Genomic DNA, 24,042 nt, shown 5'->3' on the forward strand with positions numbered 1-24,042 from the left:
CATTAATTAATTTATCAGAAACAACAGACTTTTTCTGGCACTGCTGATTTCCTCCCTGACTATGGCAGTCAGCCCAGCTTGTAATTGCTACCTGAGCACATCAAGAGGCAGGAAGAGAAAGGAGTAGAGGCACGGACGACTAAGAAACAGGAGTTTCATATTCCTGAAACAGGAGCTTCATATTCCTGAAACAGGAGCTTCATATTCCTGAAACAGGAGCTTCATATTCCTGAAACAGGAGCTTCATATTCCTGAAACAGGAGCTTCATATTCCTGAAACAGGAGCTTCATATTCCTAGCACGCAATGGCTACATCAAGCATGTGATTCTACAAACTTGTTGGATGCATTTGCAGTTGAAGTCATTTTTATTGTAGATAAGAATATATGTTTCTAAACACTTCTACATTAATGTGGATGCTACCATGATTACGGATAATCCAGAATAAATTATGAATGATGATGAGTGAGAAAGTTACAGAGGGTCAAACCTATTATATTCTTATTTACAATAAATGTGACTCCAAAATGACACAATACATTATTTACCATTCATTTATTTTGGGCACGAAATAATCTGAAACACAACCAAAACAAACTGCAAATGCATCCAACAAGTTTGTAGAGTCACAAGCTTGATGTAGTTGGACCAAATACTAAGTATATGGGACCAAATACTATACTTTTGACTTATTTCTAAGAATCGACAGGGGTGTCAAGAATTTGAGAAAACTTGTTAAACAAAGTCTCAAGGGTGTCAGTAATTTCAGACGCCACTGTACATGCACATTAGTCAGAATGCATTTCAGATCAATTTTATTTCCAAAACCAATATTGAAGGAAATGTACTTCAAGAGGAAGATACTTATTTTTTTTTCAGGCACTGTTTTATTCTCTCACAGTGTATTGAGTTCGTTTTCACATAACAACACAGAATCATTTGGAAGGAATGGCGCATTGTACAAAGGTGAAAGACAGGATTAATTATGCCTATGTTTGAACGGTATAGAGAGGGAGAGGATGTCAATGACAAAACATCAATGACATAATGGTTTCCATATCCGTCAGTGTTATAGAGAACAAACACAAACAATATGCATGTTAACACAGTATCATCATATTAATGTCTTTGAGGCTGTCATGATGGAAAAAAATATAGCATATATATATATATACATTTTTAAATTTTCAAATACATTAAGGACAATGCAACAATAGTATCTTATAGCTGGGAGGTAAATTACGTTTTTCGAGACCCGAAAGGAGGGGAATCATCTGATCTCATCTCATCTCCTCACGTTTCCACTGCAATCACTTCCTATTGATACAGTGCTCTGAACAATATTACTGCTGTGTGTCACCTCACTTGTGGTGCATGAGCTTAGTTACGACATTACAATACAAAGTGCCTTAAAAGCTGGTGAAAAAGCACTAGATAAACGCAATCCATTCTTGTAGTGTAATAATCATATTCTCTTCACATCAGTAAAAACAAGTAAACACGTCACATTTAAAGCTTTATAGGCAGAGTTAACATGTTCAGCAAGCATCACAGCTACAAATGTATTTTGTCAAATGGAGGAGAACCAGGAGTATGACATTATTAAAGATATTCAACGCTATTATTGTGGCTATAAACGAGGTTCAGAAGGTTTTTCTGCACAATTTACTCCCCTTGTTGACTTTCATTGACTGAATTTCCCATTTTACCATGTTTTATACAGTACAGCTGCGGTTTCAAAGGAGTTGTGATAAATTAATGAGAGAGAATCCTACAAGAGTCAGCATGAAAAGCGTAATTTCTTTGTAATGCAACTACTCCCATCTTCACTGAGTGTATAACCAACTTGCCTCACCTATATTATCTTTACAGTAAATCAAATAATTGTTTTTTCTTGTAATTGGACCGGATGTGGGCAAACTCTATGGGATAACCTTGCATATGTAAATTAACTCATATTAAAACTAAAGTAATTTTTTCCCTCGTTAATCACTGGACTTTCAAATTTGTAAGGTCCATTTCAGGCTTGGTAATTCATTCTTCTTGACTTTTTCTCTTAAGTATCGCCCAAACATTGGGGTACTGTGAATCGCATTGATCTTGAATGTAACATTAAACACACTTATGCTACAAAGTCATTATCAACAATTTCTTTGGTTTTGTGTGGAATAAAGCACTATAAGAGTTTTGCTCTATTTATCAAAAATGTAGTAACCCTTCTCGCTGTTATTAGTAAAGATATTCATGTCTGCTATTGCTTCAGCTAAAATATGCTTCGAAGATTATATCCACAGCTACATTTTATAAAGTGTAAGTACTGCGCCCTTGTCAAGCAAAATAAGTCAAGGGTTTGGGAGCTGCATGAATATTATTCAGTTAGTCTATGTTGTATAAATATGGTTTAAATTAGTCTAATATGTCTTTATTAACTATGCATCGCTAATCAAATTTGATACAATTGCAGCACAATCCGCCTCTGGTTATAAACCAAGAGGAGTGATGGAAAGCTTTGTTCTAGTTTCAATATAGCCAAATGAAAAGTCGACTTTCTTGTCTTGCTTTTTTTGCTGCTTTTATATATGATAATGATGAAGGCTATTTACAGCTGCCAATTTGGGCGAATCACATCAAGAAGGAGATATAATATGTGTCATTAGAATATAATAATATGAAAATACATGCTATTCATTTCTTGCTTTACTGACTTTGTGTCAATACAGGAGCTAAGCCTAAATCATGTCTAATGATTATTTCAGACCTCAAATGATGAACTGCCTCAATAAGTATGGAACTAAATTGTGTTGAATCGATCTCTGGTGGAAATGTTGTATTTATTTTGCTGACAGTAAACATGTGGCACAGAAAACATGGCGTCAGATAGAATTATTGAAGGGGGAAATGTAGGCCTGTTTATTTTTTTCGCATAGGCATACTTTATTTGATGTATATTTATATATTCAAATAGATTTTGCAATTTTGAATAAGTTACAGGTTACAAAACCAGGCTGTTGTAAAACACAACCTTTGTGTATCAATTAAGCAATAAGGCTTGCAAATGATCGTGTGAATAGTTTTCGACTAAGGGCTGTTCTGAGGCCCAAGGTGGAGTGGCGGGCCGGGGAAACAGACATCAAGAGGGTGTTGTTTAAAATCATTCCCAGGTTCGAGGGCCTTATTACTTTTATTAACATTTTTAATTTTTAAAGATAAATTACGTTTTAATTAAAAACTTTATTTGAATTATTACATTTCTTTTATTTCATCCTTCCACCAGAGGACATAGTCCAGGCAATAGCCAATTGTTAGTTCTGAGATTCTGAAGTTGCGAGACAAATGAGCTGGTCGCCCATTTCAAACGTTCTAAGCTAAAAAAAGGTTGCCATGCAGTCTAGCTACTAGTAAAGTTAACACACAATCACATTAAAGCAGCTGAAATGACAGCAAACTTTTCGAATTTCCCGTTTGTTTCACCTTTGTTTCTTTTGCCATTTATTTTGATATATCAATTACAATGATCCTAATAAATGAATGTGCCTAGCTCAGAGAAGCTGTCAGTCTCATCACGTTCATTCTCTCTATGGCACGGTGCAGATCGCAAAATAAACTGCAACATTGTTGCACAGGTCAGAGAGGCAGGCAGCAAGGTTTAGAGTCTAGACAAACCCTAACTGTTACAAACCAAATGCTAGCCTAGTAGCTTGGGGAAAAAATGTCTACATACTTTTCCCAGGGGAGTTTATACATTTTTATAAATTGCCTGGCTGGACTGTGGGACAGTGGATGCGCATTGATAATTCAAATTAAACTGTTAACAGGCATTTCCCAGGGATTGTGATGAATAACTCCCTGCTATCAACCAACTAGCATCTAGCATCCAAACAACCCGTTTTATAAAATTCCTTAAATCCATAGAGGTTACGAACCTAACATCATGCAATTGCTGGTGGGTATGACCCAGAGTCTCGCCCTGTTCTGACCCTGCTGCCTTCATCTGTGAGCCATCACCTAGAAAAATAGTACAGATACAAACATAGGGAGCTGTTCAAATATTGGTGAGAAGAAGCTATTTTACCCATTCATACCCTGGCTTTAAATTTCAAAGCAGTACACCCACCCCCCTTCCGTCTTATCCTCAACAGTGCCAAGAATAGCAAGTAAAGAGAGTAAACAAATATTTTGACCTGTTTTCTCTGAAGTAAAAGGCTATTTCTCCTCTTTTCTAGACTAGATTTATAAGTACAGATACCCGATCCAGTAGACCAGGTTGAAAAGGCCGAAGGCGGTGGGGAAGAATATTCGTGAGTAGGAATCGATCTTTGAAACTCGGACATGCATCCGGTTTTCGCGCCATGCTCCGGAGCGACAGTCGTCGAAGCAGCAGAAGAAGCTGGTGCAGTCCTTCCCATCCAGACACTCGTAGGCGTAATCATCCTCGTCTTGGTAGGGGGCGATGTTATTCATCTGGAGCAGTGACGTCCCTGGCCTAATGTTCACCAAGCTGCTGGATTTCTGTAGGTAAATATGTGATATCGGGGATGAGTTATTCGTATCTTTCTAGGAATAAACTTCAAGATTGGATTTTTATTTACCATTCACTTTAAGTTGTATGGTGCCTTCGGAAAGTATTCAGACACCTTGACTTTTTCCACATTTTGTTATGTTACAGCCTTAATCTAAAATGAATTAAATAGATTTTTCCCCCTCATCAATCTACACACAATACCCTATGACAAAGCAAAAACAGTGTTTTAGAAATGTTTGCTAATTTATCACATTTACAAAAGTATTCAGACCCTTTACTCAGTACTTTGTTGAAGCACCTCTGGCAACGATTACAGAACTGAGCCTTCTTGGGTATAACGCTATACGCTTGGCACACCTGTATTTGGGGAGTTTCTCCCATTCTTCTCTGCAGATCCTGTCAAGCTTTGTCAGGTTGGATGGGGAGCGTTGCTGCACAGCTATTTTGAGGTCTCTCAAGAAATGTTCAATCAGGTTCAAGTCCAGGCTCTTGCTGGGCCACTCAAGGACATTCAGAGACTTGTCCCGAAATCACTCATGCATTGTCTTTGCTGTGTGCTTAGGCTTGGTGTCCTGTTGGATGGTGAACCTTCACCCCAGTCTGAGGTCCTGAGCGCTCTGGAGCAGGTTTTCATCAAGGATCTCTCTGTAATTTGCTCTGTTCATCTTTCCCTCAATCCTGACTAGTCTCCCAGTCCCTGCCACTGAAAAACATCCCCTCACCCATAGGAGTGGTGCCAGGTTTCCTCCAGACGTGACGCTTGGCATTCAGACCAAAGAGTTCAATCTTGGTTTCCTCAGACCAGAGAATCTTGTTTCACAAAGTCTGAGAGTCCTTTAGGTGCCTTTTGGCAAACTCCAAGCGGGCAGTCATGTGCCTTTTACTGAAGAGTGGCTTTCGTCTGGCCACTCTATCATGAAGAAATTATTTTTGGAGTGCTGCAGCGATGATTGTCCTTCTGGAAGGTTCTCCCATATCCACAGAGGAACTCTAGAGCTCTGTCAGAGTGACCATCGGGTTCTTGGTCACCTACCTGACCAAGGCCCTTCTGGCTCAGTTTGGCCGGGCGGTCAGCTCTAGGAAGAGTCTTGGTGGTTCCAAACTTCTTCCATTTATGAATGATGGAGGCCACTGTGTTCTTGGGGACCTTCAATGCTGCAGAAATGTTTCCATACCCTTCTCAGATCTGTGCCTTGACACAATCCTGTTTCATAGCTCTACGGACAATTCATTCAACCTCATGGCTTGTTTTTTGCTCTGATATGCACTGTCACCTGTGGGACATTATGTAGACAGGTGTGTGCCTTTCCAAATCAAATCATATCAAATTTTATTGGTCACATACACGTGGTCAGCAGATGTTAATGCGAGTGTAGCGAAATGCTTGTGCTTCTAGTTCTGACTGTGCAGTAATAACTAACAGGTAATCAAACAATTTCACAACAACTATCTTTTACACACAAGTGTAAAGGAATGAATAAGAATATGTACATATAAATATATGGATGGGTGATGGCCGTGCAGCATAGGCAAGATGCAGTAGATGGTATAGAGTACAGTATATACATATGAGATGAGTATCCAATTTTTTATTATTAAAGTGGCTAGAGATTTGAGTCAGTATGTTGGCAGCAGCCATTCAATGTTAGTGATGGCTGTTTAACAGTCTGATGGCCTTGAGATAGAAGCTATTTTTCAGTCTCTCAGTCCCAGCTTTGATGCACCTGTACTGACCTCACCTTCTGAATGATAGAGGGGTGAACAGGCAGTGGCTTGGGTGGTTGTTGTCCTTGATGATCTTTATTGCCTTCCTGTGACATCGGGTGCTGTAGGTGTCCTGGAGGGCAGGTAGTTTTCCCCCGGTGATGCATTGTGCAGACCTCACTACCCTCTGGAGAGCCTTATGGTTGTGGGCGGAGCAGTTGCCGCACCAGGTGGTGAAATGGTGGTAATGGTGGTAAAATGGTGGTAAAATGTTTTTGGTGACAAGCCACATTTCTTCAGCCTCCTGAGGTTGAAGAGGCGCTGTTGCACCTTGTTCAACACCCTGTCTGTGTGGGTGGACCATTTCAGTTTGTCCGTGATCTGTACGCCGAGGAAAGTAAAACTTAGTGGTTCCAAATCATGTCCAATCAATTTAATTTACCACAGGTGGACACCAATCAAGTTGTAGAAACATCTCAAGGATGACCAATGGAAACAGGATGCACCTGAACTCAACTTCGAGACTCATAGCAAAGTGTCTGAATACTTGTGTAAATAAGGTATTTCTGTTTTGAATTTTTAATCCATTTGCAACACTTTCTAACAACATGTTTTCACTTTGTCATTATGGGGTATTGTGTGTAGATTGCTGAGGAAATTGTTTTATTTAATCAATTTTAGAATAAGGCTGTAACGTAACAAAATGTGGGGGGAAAAGTCAAGGGGTCTGAATACTTTCTGAAGGCACTGTAGCTGACAACACTTGTGTGGTGAGCATGATCCCACATATTGGATGCCATTTACGGTGAATGAGCGCTGAAGATCATAGATGTATATTATAAATGCAATATATGACATTCAAATTCATCACGGTGGCTGTGGGAATATGCTAGGAAGAGCAGAGTTGTTCAGCCATATTTAGTTAATAAAAAGGCATACGGTCTTTTGGAAATTGGCATAGGCCTTTTTCCACTGCATTTCGTGCCGTTTGCTATTTGTAAGAGACGACGTTGCCATTTGTATTGAGCTTACAGGGATTTCCGTTTCTCTGCTCAATGTCACTGCTTGTCAGTCCCAGTTGGAAGGATGCGTGCCCGTTTACAGCGATGACTTATGCCCTCTCTGCACTCCCACTCCTCTGCTGAGTGTGTGTTTACTCTCCCACAGAAACCAATTTCTCACAAAGTCTTTAACATCCGGATAAATATGATTACAGACATCAGATTAAGGAAATCTACCTTAATGGAAAACAAAATAAGGCCTTGAGTTATAGGCAGCATTGTTACTAACGACTAACGAATTTGACCTTGGAAGTGGCAGTGTTAAAGTGAAGCTTTAAGAAGCTACTGCAGCTTCCTCCATTTGTGTAGCTGATGTATGCAGATTGACTCATTGTCAAGGTTATATGTGTCACGAATCTCGCCGAAGATGGTGCCTCTTCCTGTTCGGGCGGCGCTCGGCGGTCGTCGCCGCCGGCCTATTAGCTGCCATCGGTTCCCTTTCCGTTTTTTCTGTTTATTGGGTTTAATTGGGTACACCTGTTTTGAGTTAGTGTTTGTTTGTAGGCTATTTAAGGGCACTAGGCCCACTGGGTATTTGTGTGGGCTTGTTCTCTGTTATTTTGGTGTTGGTGTAGAAGTGTATTCCTCATTATTTTCCGGACAGTTTTAGTCCTGTGTATTTTGGACGGGTGGTTTCTTACGCCCTAGTGTTGGCATGTCCATGTCTCCGCTGTCGTTGGAATAAATAGATACACGTACGACATTACCTGCTCTCTGAGTTTGACTCCTCCACCGCACCATTTGTAGAAGTCATAACAATATGCTGTTATGCACTATTTTGTAGTTCATTACTAAGAAATGGTATGTGTTCATGCAACTCATTGAAATCTCCTATTTACATTGCTGTAATTTGATTACTTGCCTTTGATTTTAAAACTGTACAAATAGTATATTCCCATTAAAAATGTACATCTTCAAATTAACTAGCAGAAGCTACTGGGAAGCAACAGTGGTGTCACTACCTGTGGTTTTTTGTCCGAATCCTTCTTGCTCTGCCTGTTGCTGGTGAAGTAGTGTAGAGTCCCATATTCCATCAGAGCAGCAAACGTGAAGATGAAGCAGACAGACACAAACAGGTCCATGGCTGTCACATAGGATACCTTGGGAAGCGACTTCCTGGAGATGGTGCTCAGCGTTGTCATGGTAAGCACCGTGGTGATTCCTGCACAGGAAGTCACAAAGCCAGTTGAATGATTTAGCTGGTTGAGCTGACTTTGTGTGTTCACCTAACTGACACTAGCCATTAGAAAAGCAGATTGTTTGTCCGCTATAGAGGGGTGTAAGAAACTACTGAGGTTTAATCATACCTAAGGAGGTTCTGGCTGGGACAGCATCTTTATTGATCCAGAAAGAGACCCATGACAGCACCACAATCATGCTGCAGGGGATGTACGTCTGAATAGTGAAGTAGCCCATTCGCCGACTCAGGTCAAAGAATATTGTCAAGATGACATATTCACCTAGACATTCAAAAGAGAATCATACACACGTATAAAAGAAGTGAAAATGTTTTGCATAATTTCAAAAGCTTAAAAAACAGATGTAAGAGTGCAGTTTCTAAAAGGATGAACGTCACCCCTTACCTGACTGTGTATGCGCCACATCTGATGTGTTTCGTAAACCGACGAACGCAAACTGGTAGAGTCTCCAGTACCTTTGGTCGGCCACTTCCACAGAACGCTTTTGCCAACGGTACAGAATCTCATTTTTAGGATAGCCATCTAGAAGGGTGTACGGTTGAACACACACAAACACACACATGTAAAATTAGGAACCTCTCAATGTCCAGCCTTGTCCAGCCTTGATTCCACAATCCAGAACACAACAGTGCATCTCAGTACACCACAGGGGCATACTATATGGCCAAGCAGGGGAGCATTCAGGATGGTACACATCTTTCCTCTAACCATGGGATGCCCTTCCAGTTTACACTGTAGCGCTCGACAGGGTGTGTGGGGGTTAAGATCATGACAACGAGACATGAGAAGCTGAAGCACAATGCAGGACGGATGGAGAATGACACAGACAGAGCATGAATCAGATTGGGAGCGCTGCATAATTCATTAGTCTGTCAGAGAATGGTACTTTGTGACCTCCTTTCTCCCCCGGTGGAGCAGATGATAGATCATACAGGCTGAAGGGACAGCCTCAAGCAGATGGGCTTGTGTGGGGCTAGGGCTGGGGCTCAGCTCCTAACGCTGGCCCGCTCTGACGCCCTCTCTGGGCTGGCTACTGAAGCTGAAGTCGAAATGACGGATCAAAACGGGGAGAGTGTTTAAAAACACCTACAGCTCGAAAACTCCAGCGGACACGAGTGCTCGTCCATAGGAAAGTTATGCAGCTTAAGGTAGCATTCCGCATTAATAGTCAACCTGACAAAAACAGAATTGTGACAGAGACAAGTTAATGATGTGTTACATTGATTTTGTAATGTGTTTTTTTTTCTTCCCCCAAACAGGCTTGATCGTAACAATTACAAACAGTGTTTCCCTCTCTTTTATTTAAACAAATGCTAGGGAAAAATAACAATGGCTTCAAGATCATGCTTCGACAAATAGCGGGTGCCTAAAAGAGGGCTACAAGACAAAAGTACAGATGCACAAACTAGAGCTGCACATACCACGAGTACTAAACACAGAGTCCTGGAAAAACAAAGAATGGCAGCCGTCATCCTCCTACCTCAGTGTGTACATCACTCTCCCGTTGTTCCACAGTCGCAGCAGACGGTTCGGAGTGGTGATCCAGTGGGCGTCAGACTTTCTAGAATTCCGGAAGAAGGTGTCAGGAATCCAGATCTTTCCCACCATGTTACTGTTGAGCATCAGGACTTTCATGGAGCTGTTGAACTTAAGGCGACTGTCATACCACGTCTGGGCAAAGAAGATGTCTATGGTGTACTCCTGAAAAAAAGATGGACACATGGGTTAACCTTGCCATGGAACATATATTTTACACCAGTGTATTGTGCCACTGCCATGATTATGTTCTGGGCATTGTATTAGATTGTTGCTCTCCTGTATTCCTTCTGTTTCAACGAAGAGCATTAATGTAGTACGTGACCAGACAGGACTTACCATGTTTCTTTTTTTACATACAATACCATTCAAAAGTTTGGACACACCTACTCATTCAAGGGTTTTTCTGTATTTTTACTATTTTCTACATTGTAGAATAATAGTGAAGACATCAAAACTATGAAATAACACACATGGAATCATGTAGTAACCAGAGAAGTGTTAAACTGTCACGCCCTTGTCGAAGTATTTTGTGTTTATCTTTATGTATTGGGTCAGGCCAGGGTGTGGCATGGGGTTTTTGTATTGTGGTGTGCTTTGTCTTGGGGTTTTGGTGTGTATATATTGGGATTGTAGCTAGTGGGGTGATCTAGCAAAGTCTATGGCTGTCTGGAGTGGTTCTCAATCAGAGGCAGGTGTTTATCGTTGTCTCTGATTGGGAACCATATTTAGGCAGCCATATTCTTTGAGTTTGTCGTGGGTGATTGTCTTTGTTCCTGTGTTAGTTCACTAGTATAGGCTGTTTCGGTTTTCGTTACGTTTATTGTTTTGTAGTGTTTGTGTTATTTCGTGTTTACGTTTGTTTGATTAAACATGGATCGCAATCTACACACTGCGGTTTGGACCGACTCTCCTTCACCACACCTAGAAAACCGTTATAGAATCACCCACCACCAACGGACCAAGCAGCGTGTCAACAGGCAGGAGCCACAGGAGAGATGGACATGTGAGGACGAACTGGACGGTAAAGGACCCTGGGCTCAGCCTGGAGAATATCTCCGCCCCAAGGAAGAACTGGAGGCGGTCAAAGCGGAGAGGCGTTGGTATGAGGAGGCAGCACGGCGACGCGGATGGAAGCCTGAGAGTCAGCCCCAAAAATGTCTTGGGGGGAGGCTCAGGGAGAGTGTGGAAGAGTCAAGAGTCAGACATAAGCCAGCTCTCCCTGTTTATTGTGAGGAGCCAAGGAGGAGACCAGAACCAGAGCCGGTGTTGGAGGTGAGCGAAGCAGAGACTGTGAAGGAGTTAATGGGGAAATTGGAGGAGAGAGAAATGAGGGAGTTGCTGTGTTGGTGCTTTAAGCATGGAATTCGCCCGACTGTCTGCAAGGTGCTGCCAGCCTGCATGGAGCAGCCAGAGCTGCCAGCCTGCATGGAGCAGTCAGAGCTGCCAGCCTGCATGGAGCAGTCAGAGCTGCCAGCCTGCATGGAGCAGTCAGAGCTGCCAGCCTGCATGGAGCAGTCAGAGCTGCCAGCCTGCATGGAGCAGTCAGAGCTGCCAGCCTGCATGGAGCAGTCAGAGCTGTCAGTCTGCATGAAGCAGCCAGAGCTGTCAGTCTGCATGAAGCAGCCAGAGCTGCCAGTCTGCAAAGAGCTGTCAGTCTGCATGGAGCAGTCAGAGCTGTCAGTCTGCAAGGTGCTGCCAGCCTGCATGGAGCAGCCAGAGCTGCCAGTCAGCGTGGAGCAGTCAGAGCTGCCAGTCAGCATGGAGCAGCCAGATCTTTCAGTCTGCCAGGATCCGCCAGTCAGCCAGACTCTTCATGATCTGCCAGTCAGCCAGGATCTGCTGAGACCACCAGCCAGCCAGGATCTGGTAGATCTATCTACCTGCCTGAGCTTTCTCTCACTCCCGAGCTTTCTCTCACTCCCGAGCTGCCTCAGTCCCGAGCTGTACCTCAAGTCCCGATCTGCTCCTCAGTCCAGTCGGGTTCTGGGTGAGGACTACTAGGCCATGGTCGGCGGCGAGGGTGGACTATCCAGGGACGCGAGGAGAGGGGACTAAGACATTGACTGAGTGGGGTCCACGTCCCGCGCCGGAGCCGCCACCATGGACAGACGCCCACCCGGAACCTCCCTATTGTTTTGAGGTGCGTTCGGGAGTCCGCACCTTAGGAGGGGAGTTCTGTCACGCCCTGGTCGAAGTATTTTGTGTTTATCTTTATGTATTGGGTCAGGCCAGGGTGTGGCATGGGGTTTTTGTATTGTGGTGTGTTTTGTCTTGGGGTTTTGGTGTGTATATATTGGGATTATAGCTAGTGGGGTGATCGAGCAAAGTCTATGGCTGTCTGGAGTGGTTCTCAATCAGAGGCAGGTGTTTATCGTTGTCTCTGATTGGGAACCATATTTAGGCAGCCATATTCTTTGAGTTTGTCGTGGGTGATTGTCCTTAGTGTCTTTGTTCCTGTGTTAGTTCACTAGTATAGGCTGATTCGGTTTTCGTTACGTTTATTGTTTTGTAGTGTTTGTGTTATTTCGTGTTTACGTTTGTTTGACTAAACATGGATCGCAATCTACACACTGCATTTTGGTCCGACTCTCCTTCACCACACCTGTTTATTGGATAAAGAGAGGTGGAGGTGAAAGGTAGGACAGTGACTGCTGAAAGTGTGCTGGATTCAAACCCATGCTGACAGCTGTACATCTTACATGTGCTCTAGAGGCAGCAGCTCAGACAGCTAGACCTCCCCCCCAGGCCACCAGACTCACCATGTTGATAGGATCGACTGGTCCGATGCTGTTGACATACACCGCTGTCTCAATCACTGTGGGCCTAACTGAAACAAAAAACACAACACCTTTCACCTTTATGAATGTAACCTATCTCTACAGTATAGCCTACCAGGGGCTCTCAAATAATGCAAGTATGTATGAGGCGCAAGAAAGAACCATATTCTTACTGCTTCCATGCTGCTATACACAGTAGGCTATACAGTCTACAATCTCAAATGAATCAAACAACTTTAGGCTACTATGCTTAGAAGTAGAATAATATTTTTTCCGCAAACCATTTGTATCCTCCGTCAGTGTACACGACAATCGAATGAACTGAACTGAACTCCTAACAATGACCCAGAGCCTTGCGATCAATCAAGATTTGGCTCAGCATTCTATCCACTGTGTGTAATCAATCTGCTTAAAAATAACTTCACATTGGCCTGCACACAGCACAGTTACGTCATTGCCTTGGAGGGATATTTTAGGAAGCAGTAATACACTGGCAATGGGCTGAGTCCTGATTTTGAGATATGCATGCAACTTATTCTACAATTATATACACTCTGAAAATGACTGGTAAGTGCTAAACAATGCTGAGTAAGTTAATAATGATCTATCACAAGCTTATATAATTAATGGGGCACTAAAATGTTTAAAACAAAGCAGATTCCCACTGGCTGCTGTAGAACTACCCCACTGGGTACAGATGTCAATTCAATGTCTATTCCATGTTGGTTCAATGTCTTTTCAATGATCAAAGCCATGCAATTCTGATTCAACCAATGTGGGCACAATGGGACTTGCCTCCAATGTCAGGTCGGAGTTTGTTGTCATAGCCCTGCAGCAATCTATTTAAGATCAAGGTGACATCGCTCTCATAGACCTTGGGCGATAAAACCCAGGTCTTATTTATGGGGACGTCTTCATAGTCCTCATCCTCCTTTGTACTGGGCCCAAATGACGCCACACTGCGAAGAGAGGAGAGAGAGAAAATGATTCAGAGGGAGGGAGGGAGGGAGGGAGGGAGGGAGGGAGGGAGGGGGAGGGAGGGAGGGAGGGAGGGAGGGAGGGAGGGAGGGAGGAGGGAGGGAGGGAGGGAGATATATATATAGAGAGAGTTTGGTTCTGCAGCTGGAACACTGGAATGACTACTAAGCAATTCATTAAGCCAGGTGTTTTGGCAGAAGAGCTGGATAGGAATCTGGGGTAGAGTGGGGCTAAAGGTTGAGGGTTTACAAGACACACACTTACTGGAATTCAAACCAAGGCATGTTATAGGGGAAAGGGTATCAGTCTGTCCAGATGTACAGCTTCTCTAAAAATTATTTATTTGATAAAGAAGGCCAAAGACCACACTTTGGAGCTTACAGTAGAGTCTTGGGTTTGATTCAGGGAGAATCTATAGAGGTAGATCTGGGAATTGTACATCTCATTCCATCCGCCCTGTAACTGTGCCACTGTATCTGGCGGTCACAAATGAGCGAGTGCTCCGGTAATACCAAGCCCAGCTACTGTTGTTTCGTGTTAATTAACATGTATCCAATACCGTTAAGAGACCTGAGGACTTGTCACCTCGCCCAGGCCATTCAGCAGTCCCTCCCAGATGCTAGTGCACAACTGTCTTTAAACAGAATCGATATGGCCAGACCCACTTGTCCAGTGCCACTGAATCTGTAATCTCTACAACAATGGTTCACACTCCCAATAGCACTGAGTATCCATAACCCGCAATGTTAAACAACCTAAAAGTATTAAATGTCCATAACCCTACTCCACTGATAGTCCATTAGAAGCAAGTGGGCCCTTTTAGATGATAAGAGGCTGAGAATTTGAAAAGGCAACTTGAGCTAACTCTCAATTAAATTCTAATATATAATACATCATATAAATCTGTCAAATAATGACTTTGGATTTTTACCAAATAATTTGTTTTGTAAACTTACAAATATATCACAACACTACAACTAAGCAAATTGTATGGAAGCATATTATTGAGGGCTGCAAGAATGTTGTGGTGATCAAGAATCGGTGACCAAGACTCTGTAGTGTCACAACCAAAGCACGGGTCTAGGATCAGCTTAATCTACCCCAGTGGTCCTGGGTTACTGGTTGTGTAAACTTTTATTCAAGCCCAGCACTAACACACCTTCAACTATTCAAATGCTCATCGAAACCTTCACCAGTTGAATTGTGCTGCTGGCCTGGAACAGGACCAGCGTTGGTGACAACTGCTACAGGCCTATTGATTGATCTATTGATTGGAGCCAACTTAACAGAACTGTAACACCCAGAACTGATCCTAGACCAGCACTTGGTACTACCCCTCTAGCTGGCTGCCAGAAGAGATGATGAAAGCGGGGCTGGATTCTCATGGGAAGACAAGGGATCAGTAAATCGGTGGTCAGGGTCTTTGTACTGGAAAACAGTGAGTGAGTTGAGTCAATATAACTCACTACTATTGGGTAGAACGGAAAACCCCAACCCTCAATAAGCATGAAGGACTAATATACTGTGTTGATCAAAGCCATGCAATTCTGATACAAACTATATTGCAGGGGCAGAACCAATCTACTACAAGGTGACAGATAAGTTTATGACAAAAAGATGTCTGAAGGTTCATGGCGGTTATCAATACAAGGAACAGAGCCAACTGTAGTGACATAGCCTAATAGTCATTCATTCTAACTTCACAGCTAACTTTTTTACCTTGATTTTGCAATTAGTTTATGGCCCACAGATATATATTGGTCAATGTGTGGTATTAGTCAATTAAATGTAAGGTTCAAACTCATAAATCATATATCTTGCTCTTGAAGTGACAGCTGATATTGCCATGAAGACCCAGATTAAGGTCCTTTTTGCCGCATAGGCCTATGTGAAATCTGCTCGATGGGCAAGAATATAGCCAACATGAACTGTATTAAGCAAAATGTACAGTATCTAACATTTTATACGCTAAGCTTAATCATTATATTTTTGAAGTGTTGGCAGGAGTTGGGAATTATGATGCTGAGGCTTAGAATAACAAATGTTTGCCCCTTGAAAAATATTTCTGAACGAGTATTGCGCGATTCGTTTAGAATGAAAACGATCATCTGCAGTAGCCTTGGTTTTGCTCAAGGTTGTCCCTCTGATTTAATTGACATTGCCCGCTGAAATAACGGAATAGTATATACTCCCTACAGGCTATAGTCAAGGGTAGGCTATTACACTTGGCATTCTTTACGCTAAGCAAATTAGGCTCCGCTAGGTTTTGCAGTTTTGTGCGTCCAACATAACAACATTGTAAGACATTTTACAGATTGTGTCGGGATTGTGTTGACAACCGCGCACGAATCCTTCCGCACAATGCTACGGGTAGCAGCTAATCAACACATTCGGTATGATCTTCAACCCCTTTCACCCTTATTTAGTACCATAAACGGACGTCTTGTCGCCTACTGCCCTAATTCAGAACCACCGAAAACTCATCGGTCATTCATATCCCCACTAGTCCAGTGCAAACTTACCAGACTCCGAGAAGAGCAAGTAACAGCCACGCATTCATCGCTTTGCCTTTGACATGTTGCAGCAGAAGCTTGGTGCACATTGCGGAAATCCCACAGTTCATTTTCAACAAAAGACACAAAAATATCGGAACTAGGTCTAGAAAATAAACGCGATGTCTCCCTCTTTGTTATTCAGAAGGAATAGGTATGGTTACAGATGTTTCCGAATGTGAGTGATGCATACATTATCTTTATGGTGTTGTGCTCCAGTAAGGTGGGCGAGGATAGGGTAGACAGACCTATAATATGGCTTGAGAGAGCCTGCGTACTCTTTGTCGGGAAATAAAAATGTTTCAGGGAGTGCTGCACCAGTGGGTTTTTTACGCTCATCTTGCATCTCTAACCTGCTGACACGGCCGTATATACTATATAACCTATACTGTTCTGCAGTAGATGAACATTTATCAAAAATGTTATTTGTTTTAGATTTTTTTTAAAATTACAACATAATCTGAATCTATGCTTCAATAGTTCCATAAGCAAACCTGGATATAGTGACTAGTGAGGCTATATCTTTCAATATTCCCACAGTTCAACTAATTGAACAACTGTCCCTCAACATTCCCTCAAACACAGAACCCAACCTATATAATTATGTTATCACAAACAAACCTATGGAGAATGAATAACTCATTGACTGTAAATTACTCTACTTCAATGTTCGCACAACCCAACCAAGCTGAGGACTATCCCTATGTGGCGACTTTGTCACAGGACAGAGTAAAAGGTCAGATGTTACAAACAAGCTGCAACAGCATCGATAATCGATTCAGCACCACTAAAGTGGACAGCGAAGGAATCGGCATTCGGGAGTTCAGCACCACAGGACAGTGGACAGCGACCATCTCATGTGCAGCTATTCTAGCCTTGGTGCCGGTCTCTTTGTTTTTATTTTATTTTATGGAACCTTTATTTAACCAGGTAGGCCAGTTGAGAACAATTTCTCATTTACAACTGAGACCTGGCCAAGATAAAGCAAAGCAGTGCGACACAAACAACAACACATAATTACACATGGAATAAACAAACGTACAGTCAATAACACTATAGAAAATATATATACAGTGTGTGCAAATGAGGTAAGATTATGGAGTTAAGGAAATAAATAGGCTGAAGTGGTGAAATACGCGGTATTTGCCAACTCTTTACGGAATTGCATTGCCAAAAATGAGTGACAAGGAGTTTGTATTTGTATTTATTATGGATCCCAATTAGCTGCTTCCATGGCAGCAGGTACTCTTCCTGGGGTCAAGAAAAAACGAAGGCAGTAATATACCTTATAATACAATTTGTAAATACATTTTACAACAGATTTCACAATATATTAAGTGTGTGCCCACCGGCCACTACTACAACACACAATCCAGGTGTACATGTCTACAGTGTGTATGTTATGTGTGTGTTTGTACCTGTGTGTATGACTCCAGCCACCCGCCCATGTTCCCACACCAAAACTTATGAAAAGTCTGCCTCACAGAACATTTCTCACTAGATATGCCTCCATTGGACAGTAGCCAACTTGTTCTTTTTATTTTTAATTTTTATGCATCCAGTCTTTATCAGTGCAAGTCAATCATTAACCAGATCAATAATGATAATATGCCACAACTCCTGTAATATTAATCAGATATTTAACCTGTGGAATTTGATGTATAAGAACCAAATTCCCACTTTGTAACTGAAAATGACTGTAGTTTTCTCTGCCAACCCCATTACATGTGAGTGAATTGTCATGTTTGTCATTTATTATCATGTCTTGTCCCTGTGCTCCCCATGCTATTCGTTTCCCTCTGCTGGTCTTATTTGGTTCTTTCCCTCCTATCCCTCTCTCTCCCCCTCCCTCTCTCACTCTCTCGCTCTCTCTTCTCTCTATCGTTCCGTTCCTGCTCCCAGCTGTTCCTATTCCCCTAATCATCATTTAGTCTTCCCACACCTGTTCCCGATCCTTTCCCCCTGATTAGAGTCCCTATTTATTCCTTTGTGTCCCGTTCCTGTGCCGTCGGTTCCTTGCATTGTATTCACCATGCTGTGATTGCGTTTCGCCCTGTCCTGTCGTGTTTTTTGCCGTGATTGTGTATCACCCTGTCCTGTCGTGTTTTGTGCCTTCATCAGACGCTGCGTGTGAGCAGGTGTCTCAGTCGACTACGGCCTGCGCCTACCCGAAGCGACCTGCAGTCTGTGGCCGCTTCTCCAGTTGTTTTCCCCTCTACAAATCTAGAGGATTTCAGTTATTCCGTTTTGAGCATTAATAAACTCTGTTTCTGTTAAGTCGCGTTTGGGTCCTCTTTCACCTGCATGACAGAAGGAACCGACCAAGGAATGGACCCAGCGACTTCAGACGCTCGTTACACTGCCGTCGAGATCCAAGGAGCCATGCTCGGCAGACACGAGCAGGAATTGTCTGCTGCTCGTCATGCCGTGGAGAACCTGGCCGCTCAGGTTTCCGACCTCTCTGGACAGTTCCAGAGTCTACGTCTCGTGCCACCTGTTACTCCCTGGCCTGCCGAGCCTCCAGAACCCAGGGTTAATAACCCACCTTGCTACTCCGGGCAGCCCACTGAGTGCCGCTCCTTTCTCACGCAGTGTGAGATTGTGTTCTCTCTCCAACCCCACACATACTCTAGAGAGAGAGCTCGGGTTGCTTACGTCATTTCACTCCTTACTGGCCGGGCTCGAGAATGGGGCACAGCTATCTGGGAGGCAAGGGCTGATTGCTCTAACAGATTCCAGAACTTTAAAGAGGAGATGATTCGGGTTTTTGACCGTTCAGTTTTTGGTGGGGAGGCTTCTAGGGCCCTGGCTTCCTTATGCCAAGGTGAACGGTCCATAACGGATTATTCCATTGAGTTTCGCACTCTTGCTGCCTCTAGTGAGTGGAACGAGCCGGCGCTGCTCGCTCGTTTTCTGGAGGGACTCCACGCAGTGGTTAAGGATGAGATTCTCTCCCGGGAGGTTCCTTCAGATGTGGACTCTTTGATTGCTCTCGCCATCCGCATAGAACGACGGGTAGATCTTCGTCACCGGGCTCGTGGAAGAGAGCTCGCATCAACGGTGTTTCCCTGCTCCGCATCGCAACCATCTCCCTCCTCTGGCTTTGAGACTGAGCCCATGCAGCTGGGAGGGATTCGCATCTCGTATAAGGAGAGGGAACGGAGGATCACCAACCGCCTGTGCCTCTATTGCGGAGTTGCTGGACATTTTGTTAATTCATGTCCAGTAAGAGGCCAGAGCCCATCAGTAAGCGGAGGGCTACTGGTGAGCGCTACTACTCAGTCCTCTTCATCTAGATCTTGTACTACTATGTCGGTCCATCTACGCTGGACCGGTTCGGGTGCTACATGCAGTGCCTTGATTGACTCTGGGGCTGAGGGTTGTTTCATGGACGAAGCATGGGTTCGGAAACATAACATTCCTTTCAGACCATTAGACAACCCTACGCCCATGTTTGCCTTAGATGGTAGTCATCTTCCCAGTATCAAATTTGAGACACTACCTTTAACTCTCACAGTATCTGGTAACCACAGTGAGACTATTTCTTTTTTGATTTTCCGTTCACCGTTTACACCTGTTGTTTTGGGTCATCCCTGGCTAGTATGTCATAATCCTTCTATTAATTGGTCTAGTAATTCTATCCTATCCTGGAACGTTTCTTGTCATGTGAAGTGTTTAATGTCTGCCATCCCTCCCGTTTCTTCTCTCCCTACTTCTCAGGAGGAACCTGGCGATTTGACAGGAGTGCCGGAGGAATATCATGATCTGCGCACGGTCTTCAGTCGGTCCCGAGCCAACTCCCTTCCTCCTCACCGGTCGTATGATTGTAGTATTGATCTCCTTCCAGGGACCACGCCTCCTCGAGGTAGACTATACTCTCTGTCGGCTCCCGAACGTAAGGCTCTCGAGGATTATTTGTCTGTGTCTCTTGACGCCGGTACCATAGTGCCTTCTTCTTCTCCGGCCGGGGCGGGGTTCTTTTTGTTAAGAAGAAGGACGGTACTCTGCGCCCCTGCGTGGATTATCGAGGGCTGAATGACATAACGGTTAAGAATCGTTATCCGCTTCCCCTTATGTCATCAGCCTTCGAGATTCTGCAGGGAGCCAGGTGCTTTACTAAGTTGGACCTTCGTAACGCTTACCATCTCGTGCGCATCAGAGAGGGGGACGAGTGGAAAACGGCGTTTAACACTCCGTTAGGGCATTTTGAGTACCGGGTTCTGCCGTTCGGTCTCGCCAATGCGCCAGCTGTTTTTCAGGCATTAGTTAATGATGTTCTGAGAGACATGCTGAACATTTTTGTTTTTGTCTATCTTGACGATATCCTGATTTTTTCTCCGTCACTCGAGATTCATGTTCAGCACGTTCGACGTGTTCTACAGCGCCTTTTAGAGAATTGTCTCTACGTAAAGGCTGAGAAGTGCTCTTTTCATGTCTCCTCCGTTACTTTTCTCGGTTCCGTTATTTCCGCTGAAGGCATTCAGATGGATTCCGCTAAGGTCCAAGCTGTCAGTGATTGGCCCGTTCCAAGGTCACGTGTCGAGTTGCAGCGCTTTTTAGGTTTCGCTAATTTCTATCGGCGTTTCATTCGTAATTTCGGTCAAGTTGCTGCCCCTCTCACAGCTCTTACTTCTGTCAAGACGTGTTTTAAGTGGTCCGGTTCCGCCCAGGGAGCTTTTGATCTTCTAAAAGAACGTTTTACGTCCGCTCCTATCCTCGTTACTCCTGACGTCACTAGACAATTTATTGTCGAGGTTGACGCTTCAGAGGTAGGCGTGGGAGCCATTCTATCCCAGCGCTTCCAGTCTGACGATAAGGTTCATCCTTGCGCTTATTTTTCTCATCGCCTGTCGCCATCTGAGCGCAACTATGATGTGGGTAACCGTGAACTGCTCGCCATCCGCTTAGCCCTAGGCGAATGGCGACAGTGGTTGGAGGGGGCGACCGTTCCTTTGTCGTTTGGACAGACCATAAGAACCTTGAGTACATCCGTTCTGCCAAACGACTTAATGCCCGTCAAGCTCGTTGGGCGTTGTTTTTCGCTCGTTTCGAGTTTGTGATTTCTTACCGTCCGGGTAGCAAGAACACCAAGCCTGATGCCTTATCCCGTCTGTTTAGTTCTTCTGTGGCTTCTACTGATCTCGAGGGGATTCTTCCTTATGGGCGTGTTGTCGGGTTGACAGTCTGGGGAATTGAAAGACAGGTTAAGCAAGCACTCACGCACACTGCGTCGCCGCGCGCTTGTCCTAGTAACCTCCTTTTCGTTCCTGTTTCCACTCGTCTGGCTGTTCTTCAGTGGGCTCACTCTGCCAAGTTAGCTGGTCATCCCGGTGTTCGAGGCACTCTTGCGTCTATTCGCCAGCGCTTTTGGTGGCCGACTCAGGAGCGTGACACGCGCCGTTTCGTGGCTGCGTGTTCAGACTGCGCGCAGAAGAAGTCTGGTAATTTTTTTCTGCTTCTGCTCCTGGTCTTGCTGGGTCTCAGTCTGTTCCCTGCCATCGCATCTCTCCTGTTCTTGTCCCTGCCCTTGCTGTGTCTCAGTCTGTCCCTAGTTCTCATTTTTTTTTTTTTTAGAGTAGTACCCTAGTTTCCCTTTTTATCGTTTTTCGTTACGGTCCTGAGGAGAGGAGTTGGGTTCTTTCTCGGGACGTGCTGGACCGTTTGATCTATGATTTCCTCCGTTGCTGCCAGTGTTCCTCCTCGAGAGCGCCAGGAGGCGCTCGGTGAGTGGGGGTACTGTCATGTTTGTCATTTATTATCATGTCTTGTCCCTGTGCTCCCCATGCTATTCGTTTCCCTCTGCTGGTCTTATTTGGTTCTTTCCCTCCTATCCCTCTCTCTCCCCCTCCCTCTCTCACTCTCTCGCTCTCTCTTCTCTCTATCGTTCCGTTCCTGCTCCCAGCTGTTCCTATTCCCCTAATCATCATTTAGTCTTCCCACACCTGTTCCCGATCCTTTCCCTGATTAGAGTCCCTATTTATTCCTTTGTGTCCCGTTCCTGTGCCGTCGGTTCCTTGCATTGTATTCACCATGCTGTGATTGCGTTTCGCCCTGTCCTGTCGTGTTTTTTGCCGTGATTGTGTATCACCCTGTCCTGTCGTGTTTTGTGCCTTCATCAGACGCTGCGTGTGAGCAGGTGTCTCAGTCGACTACGGCCTGCGCCTACCCGAAGCGACCTGCAGTCTGTGGCCGCTTCTCCAGTTGTTTTCCCCTCTACAAATCTAGAGGATTTCAGTTATTCCGTTTTGAGCATTAATAAACTCTGTTTCTGTTAAGTCGCGTTTGGGTCCTCTTTCACCTGCATGACATGAATACATATTATACGCTTGTGTGAATGTTTTTTTACATCCCACTCCCACTAAGTCACTCTTGGGGGGTGAGGTCACGGCCAGGGATCAGCCATTATTGACGGCGACCCTGGAGCATTTAAGGTTAAGTGTCTTTCCCCAGGACACATCGACAGATTTTTCACTAGTCGGCTCGGGGATTCGAACCAGCGACGTATCAGGAAATAGGACAAATGTAAACACCCACCTAATTATTATTTGCATTATTATTATGATCATAATAGGTGCTGCCTAGGCAGGGGAGAATGAAATGCTAGTCACATTAGTATGCAGACGCACTCCAGAAGTTCTCAATGCAATAACATGATGGAACTGCATGTCACCATGGCAATGCCCCCATTAGCATTCCAAACTGCTCTGAATCGTCTGGCTGGCTAACATCAGAGACTGTCTCCCTCTGCCAAACAAAGCATCTGATGTACATGTACTTCTTCACTAGGCCCCCTGGGCATGGACAAAGAAGAGGGAGGGGGTCCAGGCCCCACCCATCCTCTTAAAATGTCAGCCGGCATGTTATACATTTTCCTTTTCTGTTTTAGAGCTACTATACAGTAATTTCCTGTTGAAAAGCGTTTCTTGTTTGAAATGGTTCTGACACCCATGGTCCAAGGTGATGTCTGTCTCTAACAAAATACAATCCATCCCAATAGAAGTCTAATTTCCTTGGAGGATGACATTGAAGGAGAGGCCATGGTAAATAAAAGGCGGAAGGAGTTCACTGAAGACAGACGAAGAGTAGGCAACATGACCCTGCATGGCTGTCTTAGGGGTGACTAACCACTTCTCTTCCCACTCAGCAGTCAAGGTGATGCCTCTCTGTTGGATGGATTACGTTTCACCTCTCACCTGTCTTATCTTATGAAATGATCCTAATGATAATCCACACACACAATCTAGACTCAAAGGGGACCTTCACTTAGTTTTAACATCAAAGCCTCTGTTCGGAGACCTATCCTCTGTTGCTAGGCAACTGTATCAACCACTTGTTCATGCCTGACTGACGTGCATTTAAAGGGGAATCTCACATCTCCTGGTTTGTCTTCACTGTTTCCTCCTCTTTTTCTCTCTTTGCCAGAGCTGTGTCTTTCTGCGTACCCATTAGGAGACCTGTGAGAGAAGACCTCATTCAAATGTAATCACAAGCTTGCTCTATCAGGTTAGCCAAGCCTCTCCTGCTAACACCAATGCAGTTCAATTCCATTCCTTCTCATTCCCAGGGTAAATATTTTCACAGCTTAGAAAAGTAATCATAATAATGTTTTTAAAAATAATAATAAAAGTGAGAACAGACACGCTGTTGGAATTCTAAAATGGCTGAAAGCTAAGTATTTGGGAAGACCCTGATTAAGTTTGCATTTCTGAA

At 43.9% G+C, this 24,042-nt stretch overlaps 1 protein-coding gene across 1 annotated transcript; it reads right to left on the reverse strand.

The window, feature by feature from the left end:
- Positions 1-609: 609 nt before the first annotated feature.
- gabrg1 (gamma-aminobutyric acid type A receptor subunit gamma1) lies at positions 610-16,566 on the reverse strand. Its single transcript, XM_046309609.1, has 9 exons — positions 16,303-16,566; positions 13,598-13,761; positions 12,785-12,852; positions 9,967-10,187; positions 9,577-9,659; positions 8,871-9,008; positions 8,595-8,747; positions 8,250-8,449; positions 610-4,509 (listed from the first exon to the last, which is right to left on the reverse strand). Exons 1-9 carry the CDS (start codon positions 16,401-16,403, stop codon positions 4,231-4,233), a joined length of 1,407 nt encoding a protein of 468 aa, XP_046165565.1. The 5' UTR covers positions 16,404-16,566; the 3' UTR covers positions 610-4,230.
- Between the last annotated feature and the right edge of the window lie 7,476 nt (positions 16,567-24,042).

The sequence above is a fragment of the Oncorhynchus gorbuscha genome, linkage group LG17 (assembly GCF_021184085.1).
Source record: "Oncorhynchus gorbuscha isolate QuinsamMale2020 ecotype Even-year linkage group LG17, OgorEven_v1.0, whole genome shotgun sequence".
NCBI classification, from domain to species: Eukaryota; Metazoa; Chordata; class Actinopteri; order Salmoniformes; family Salmonidae; genus Oncorhynchus; species Oncorhynchus gorbuscha.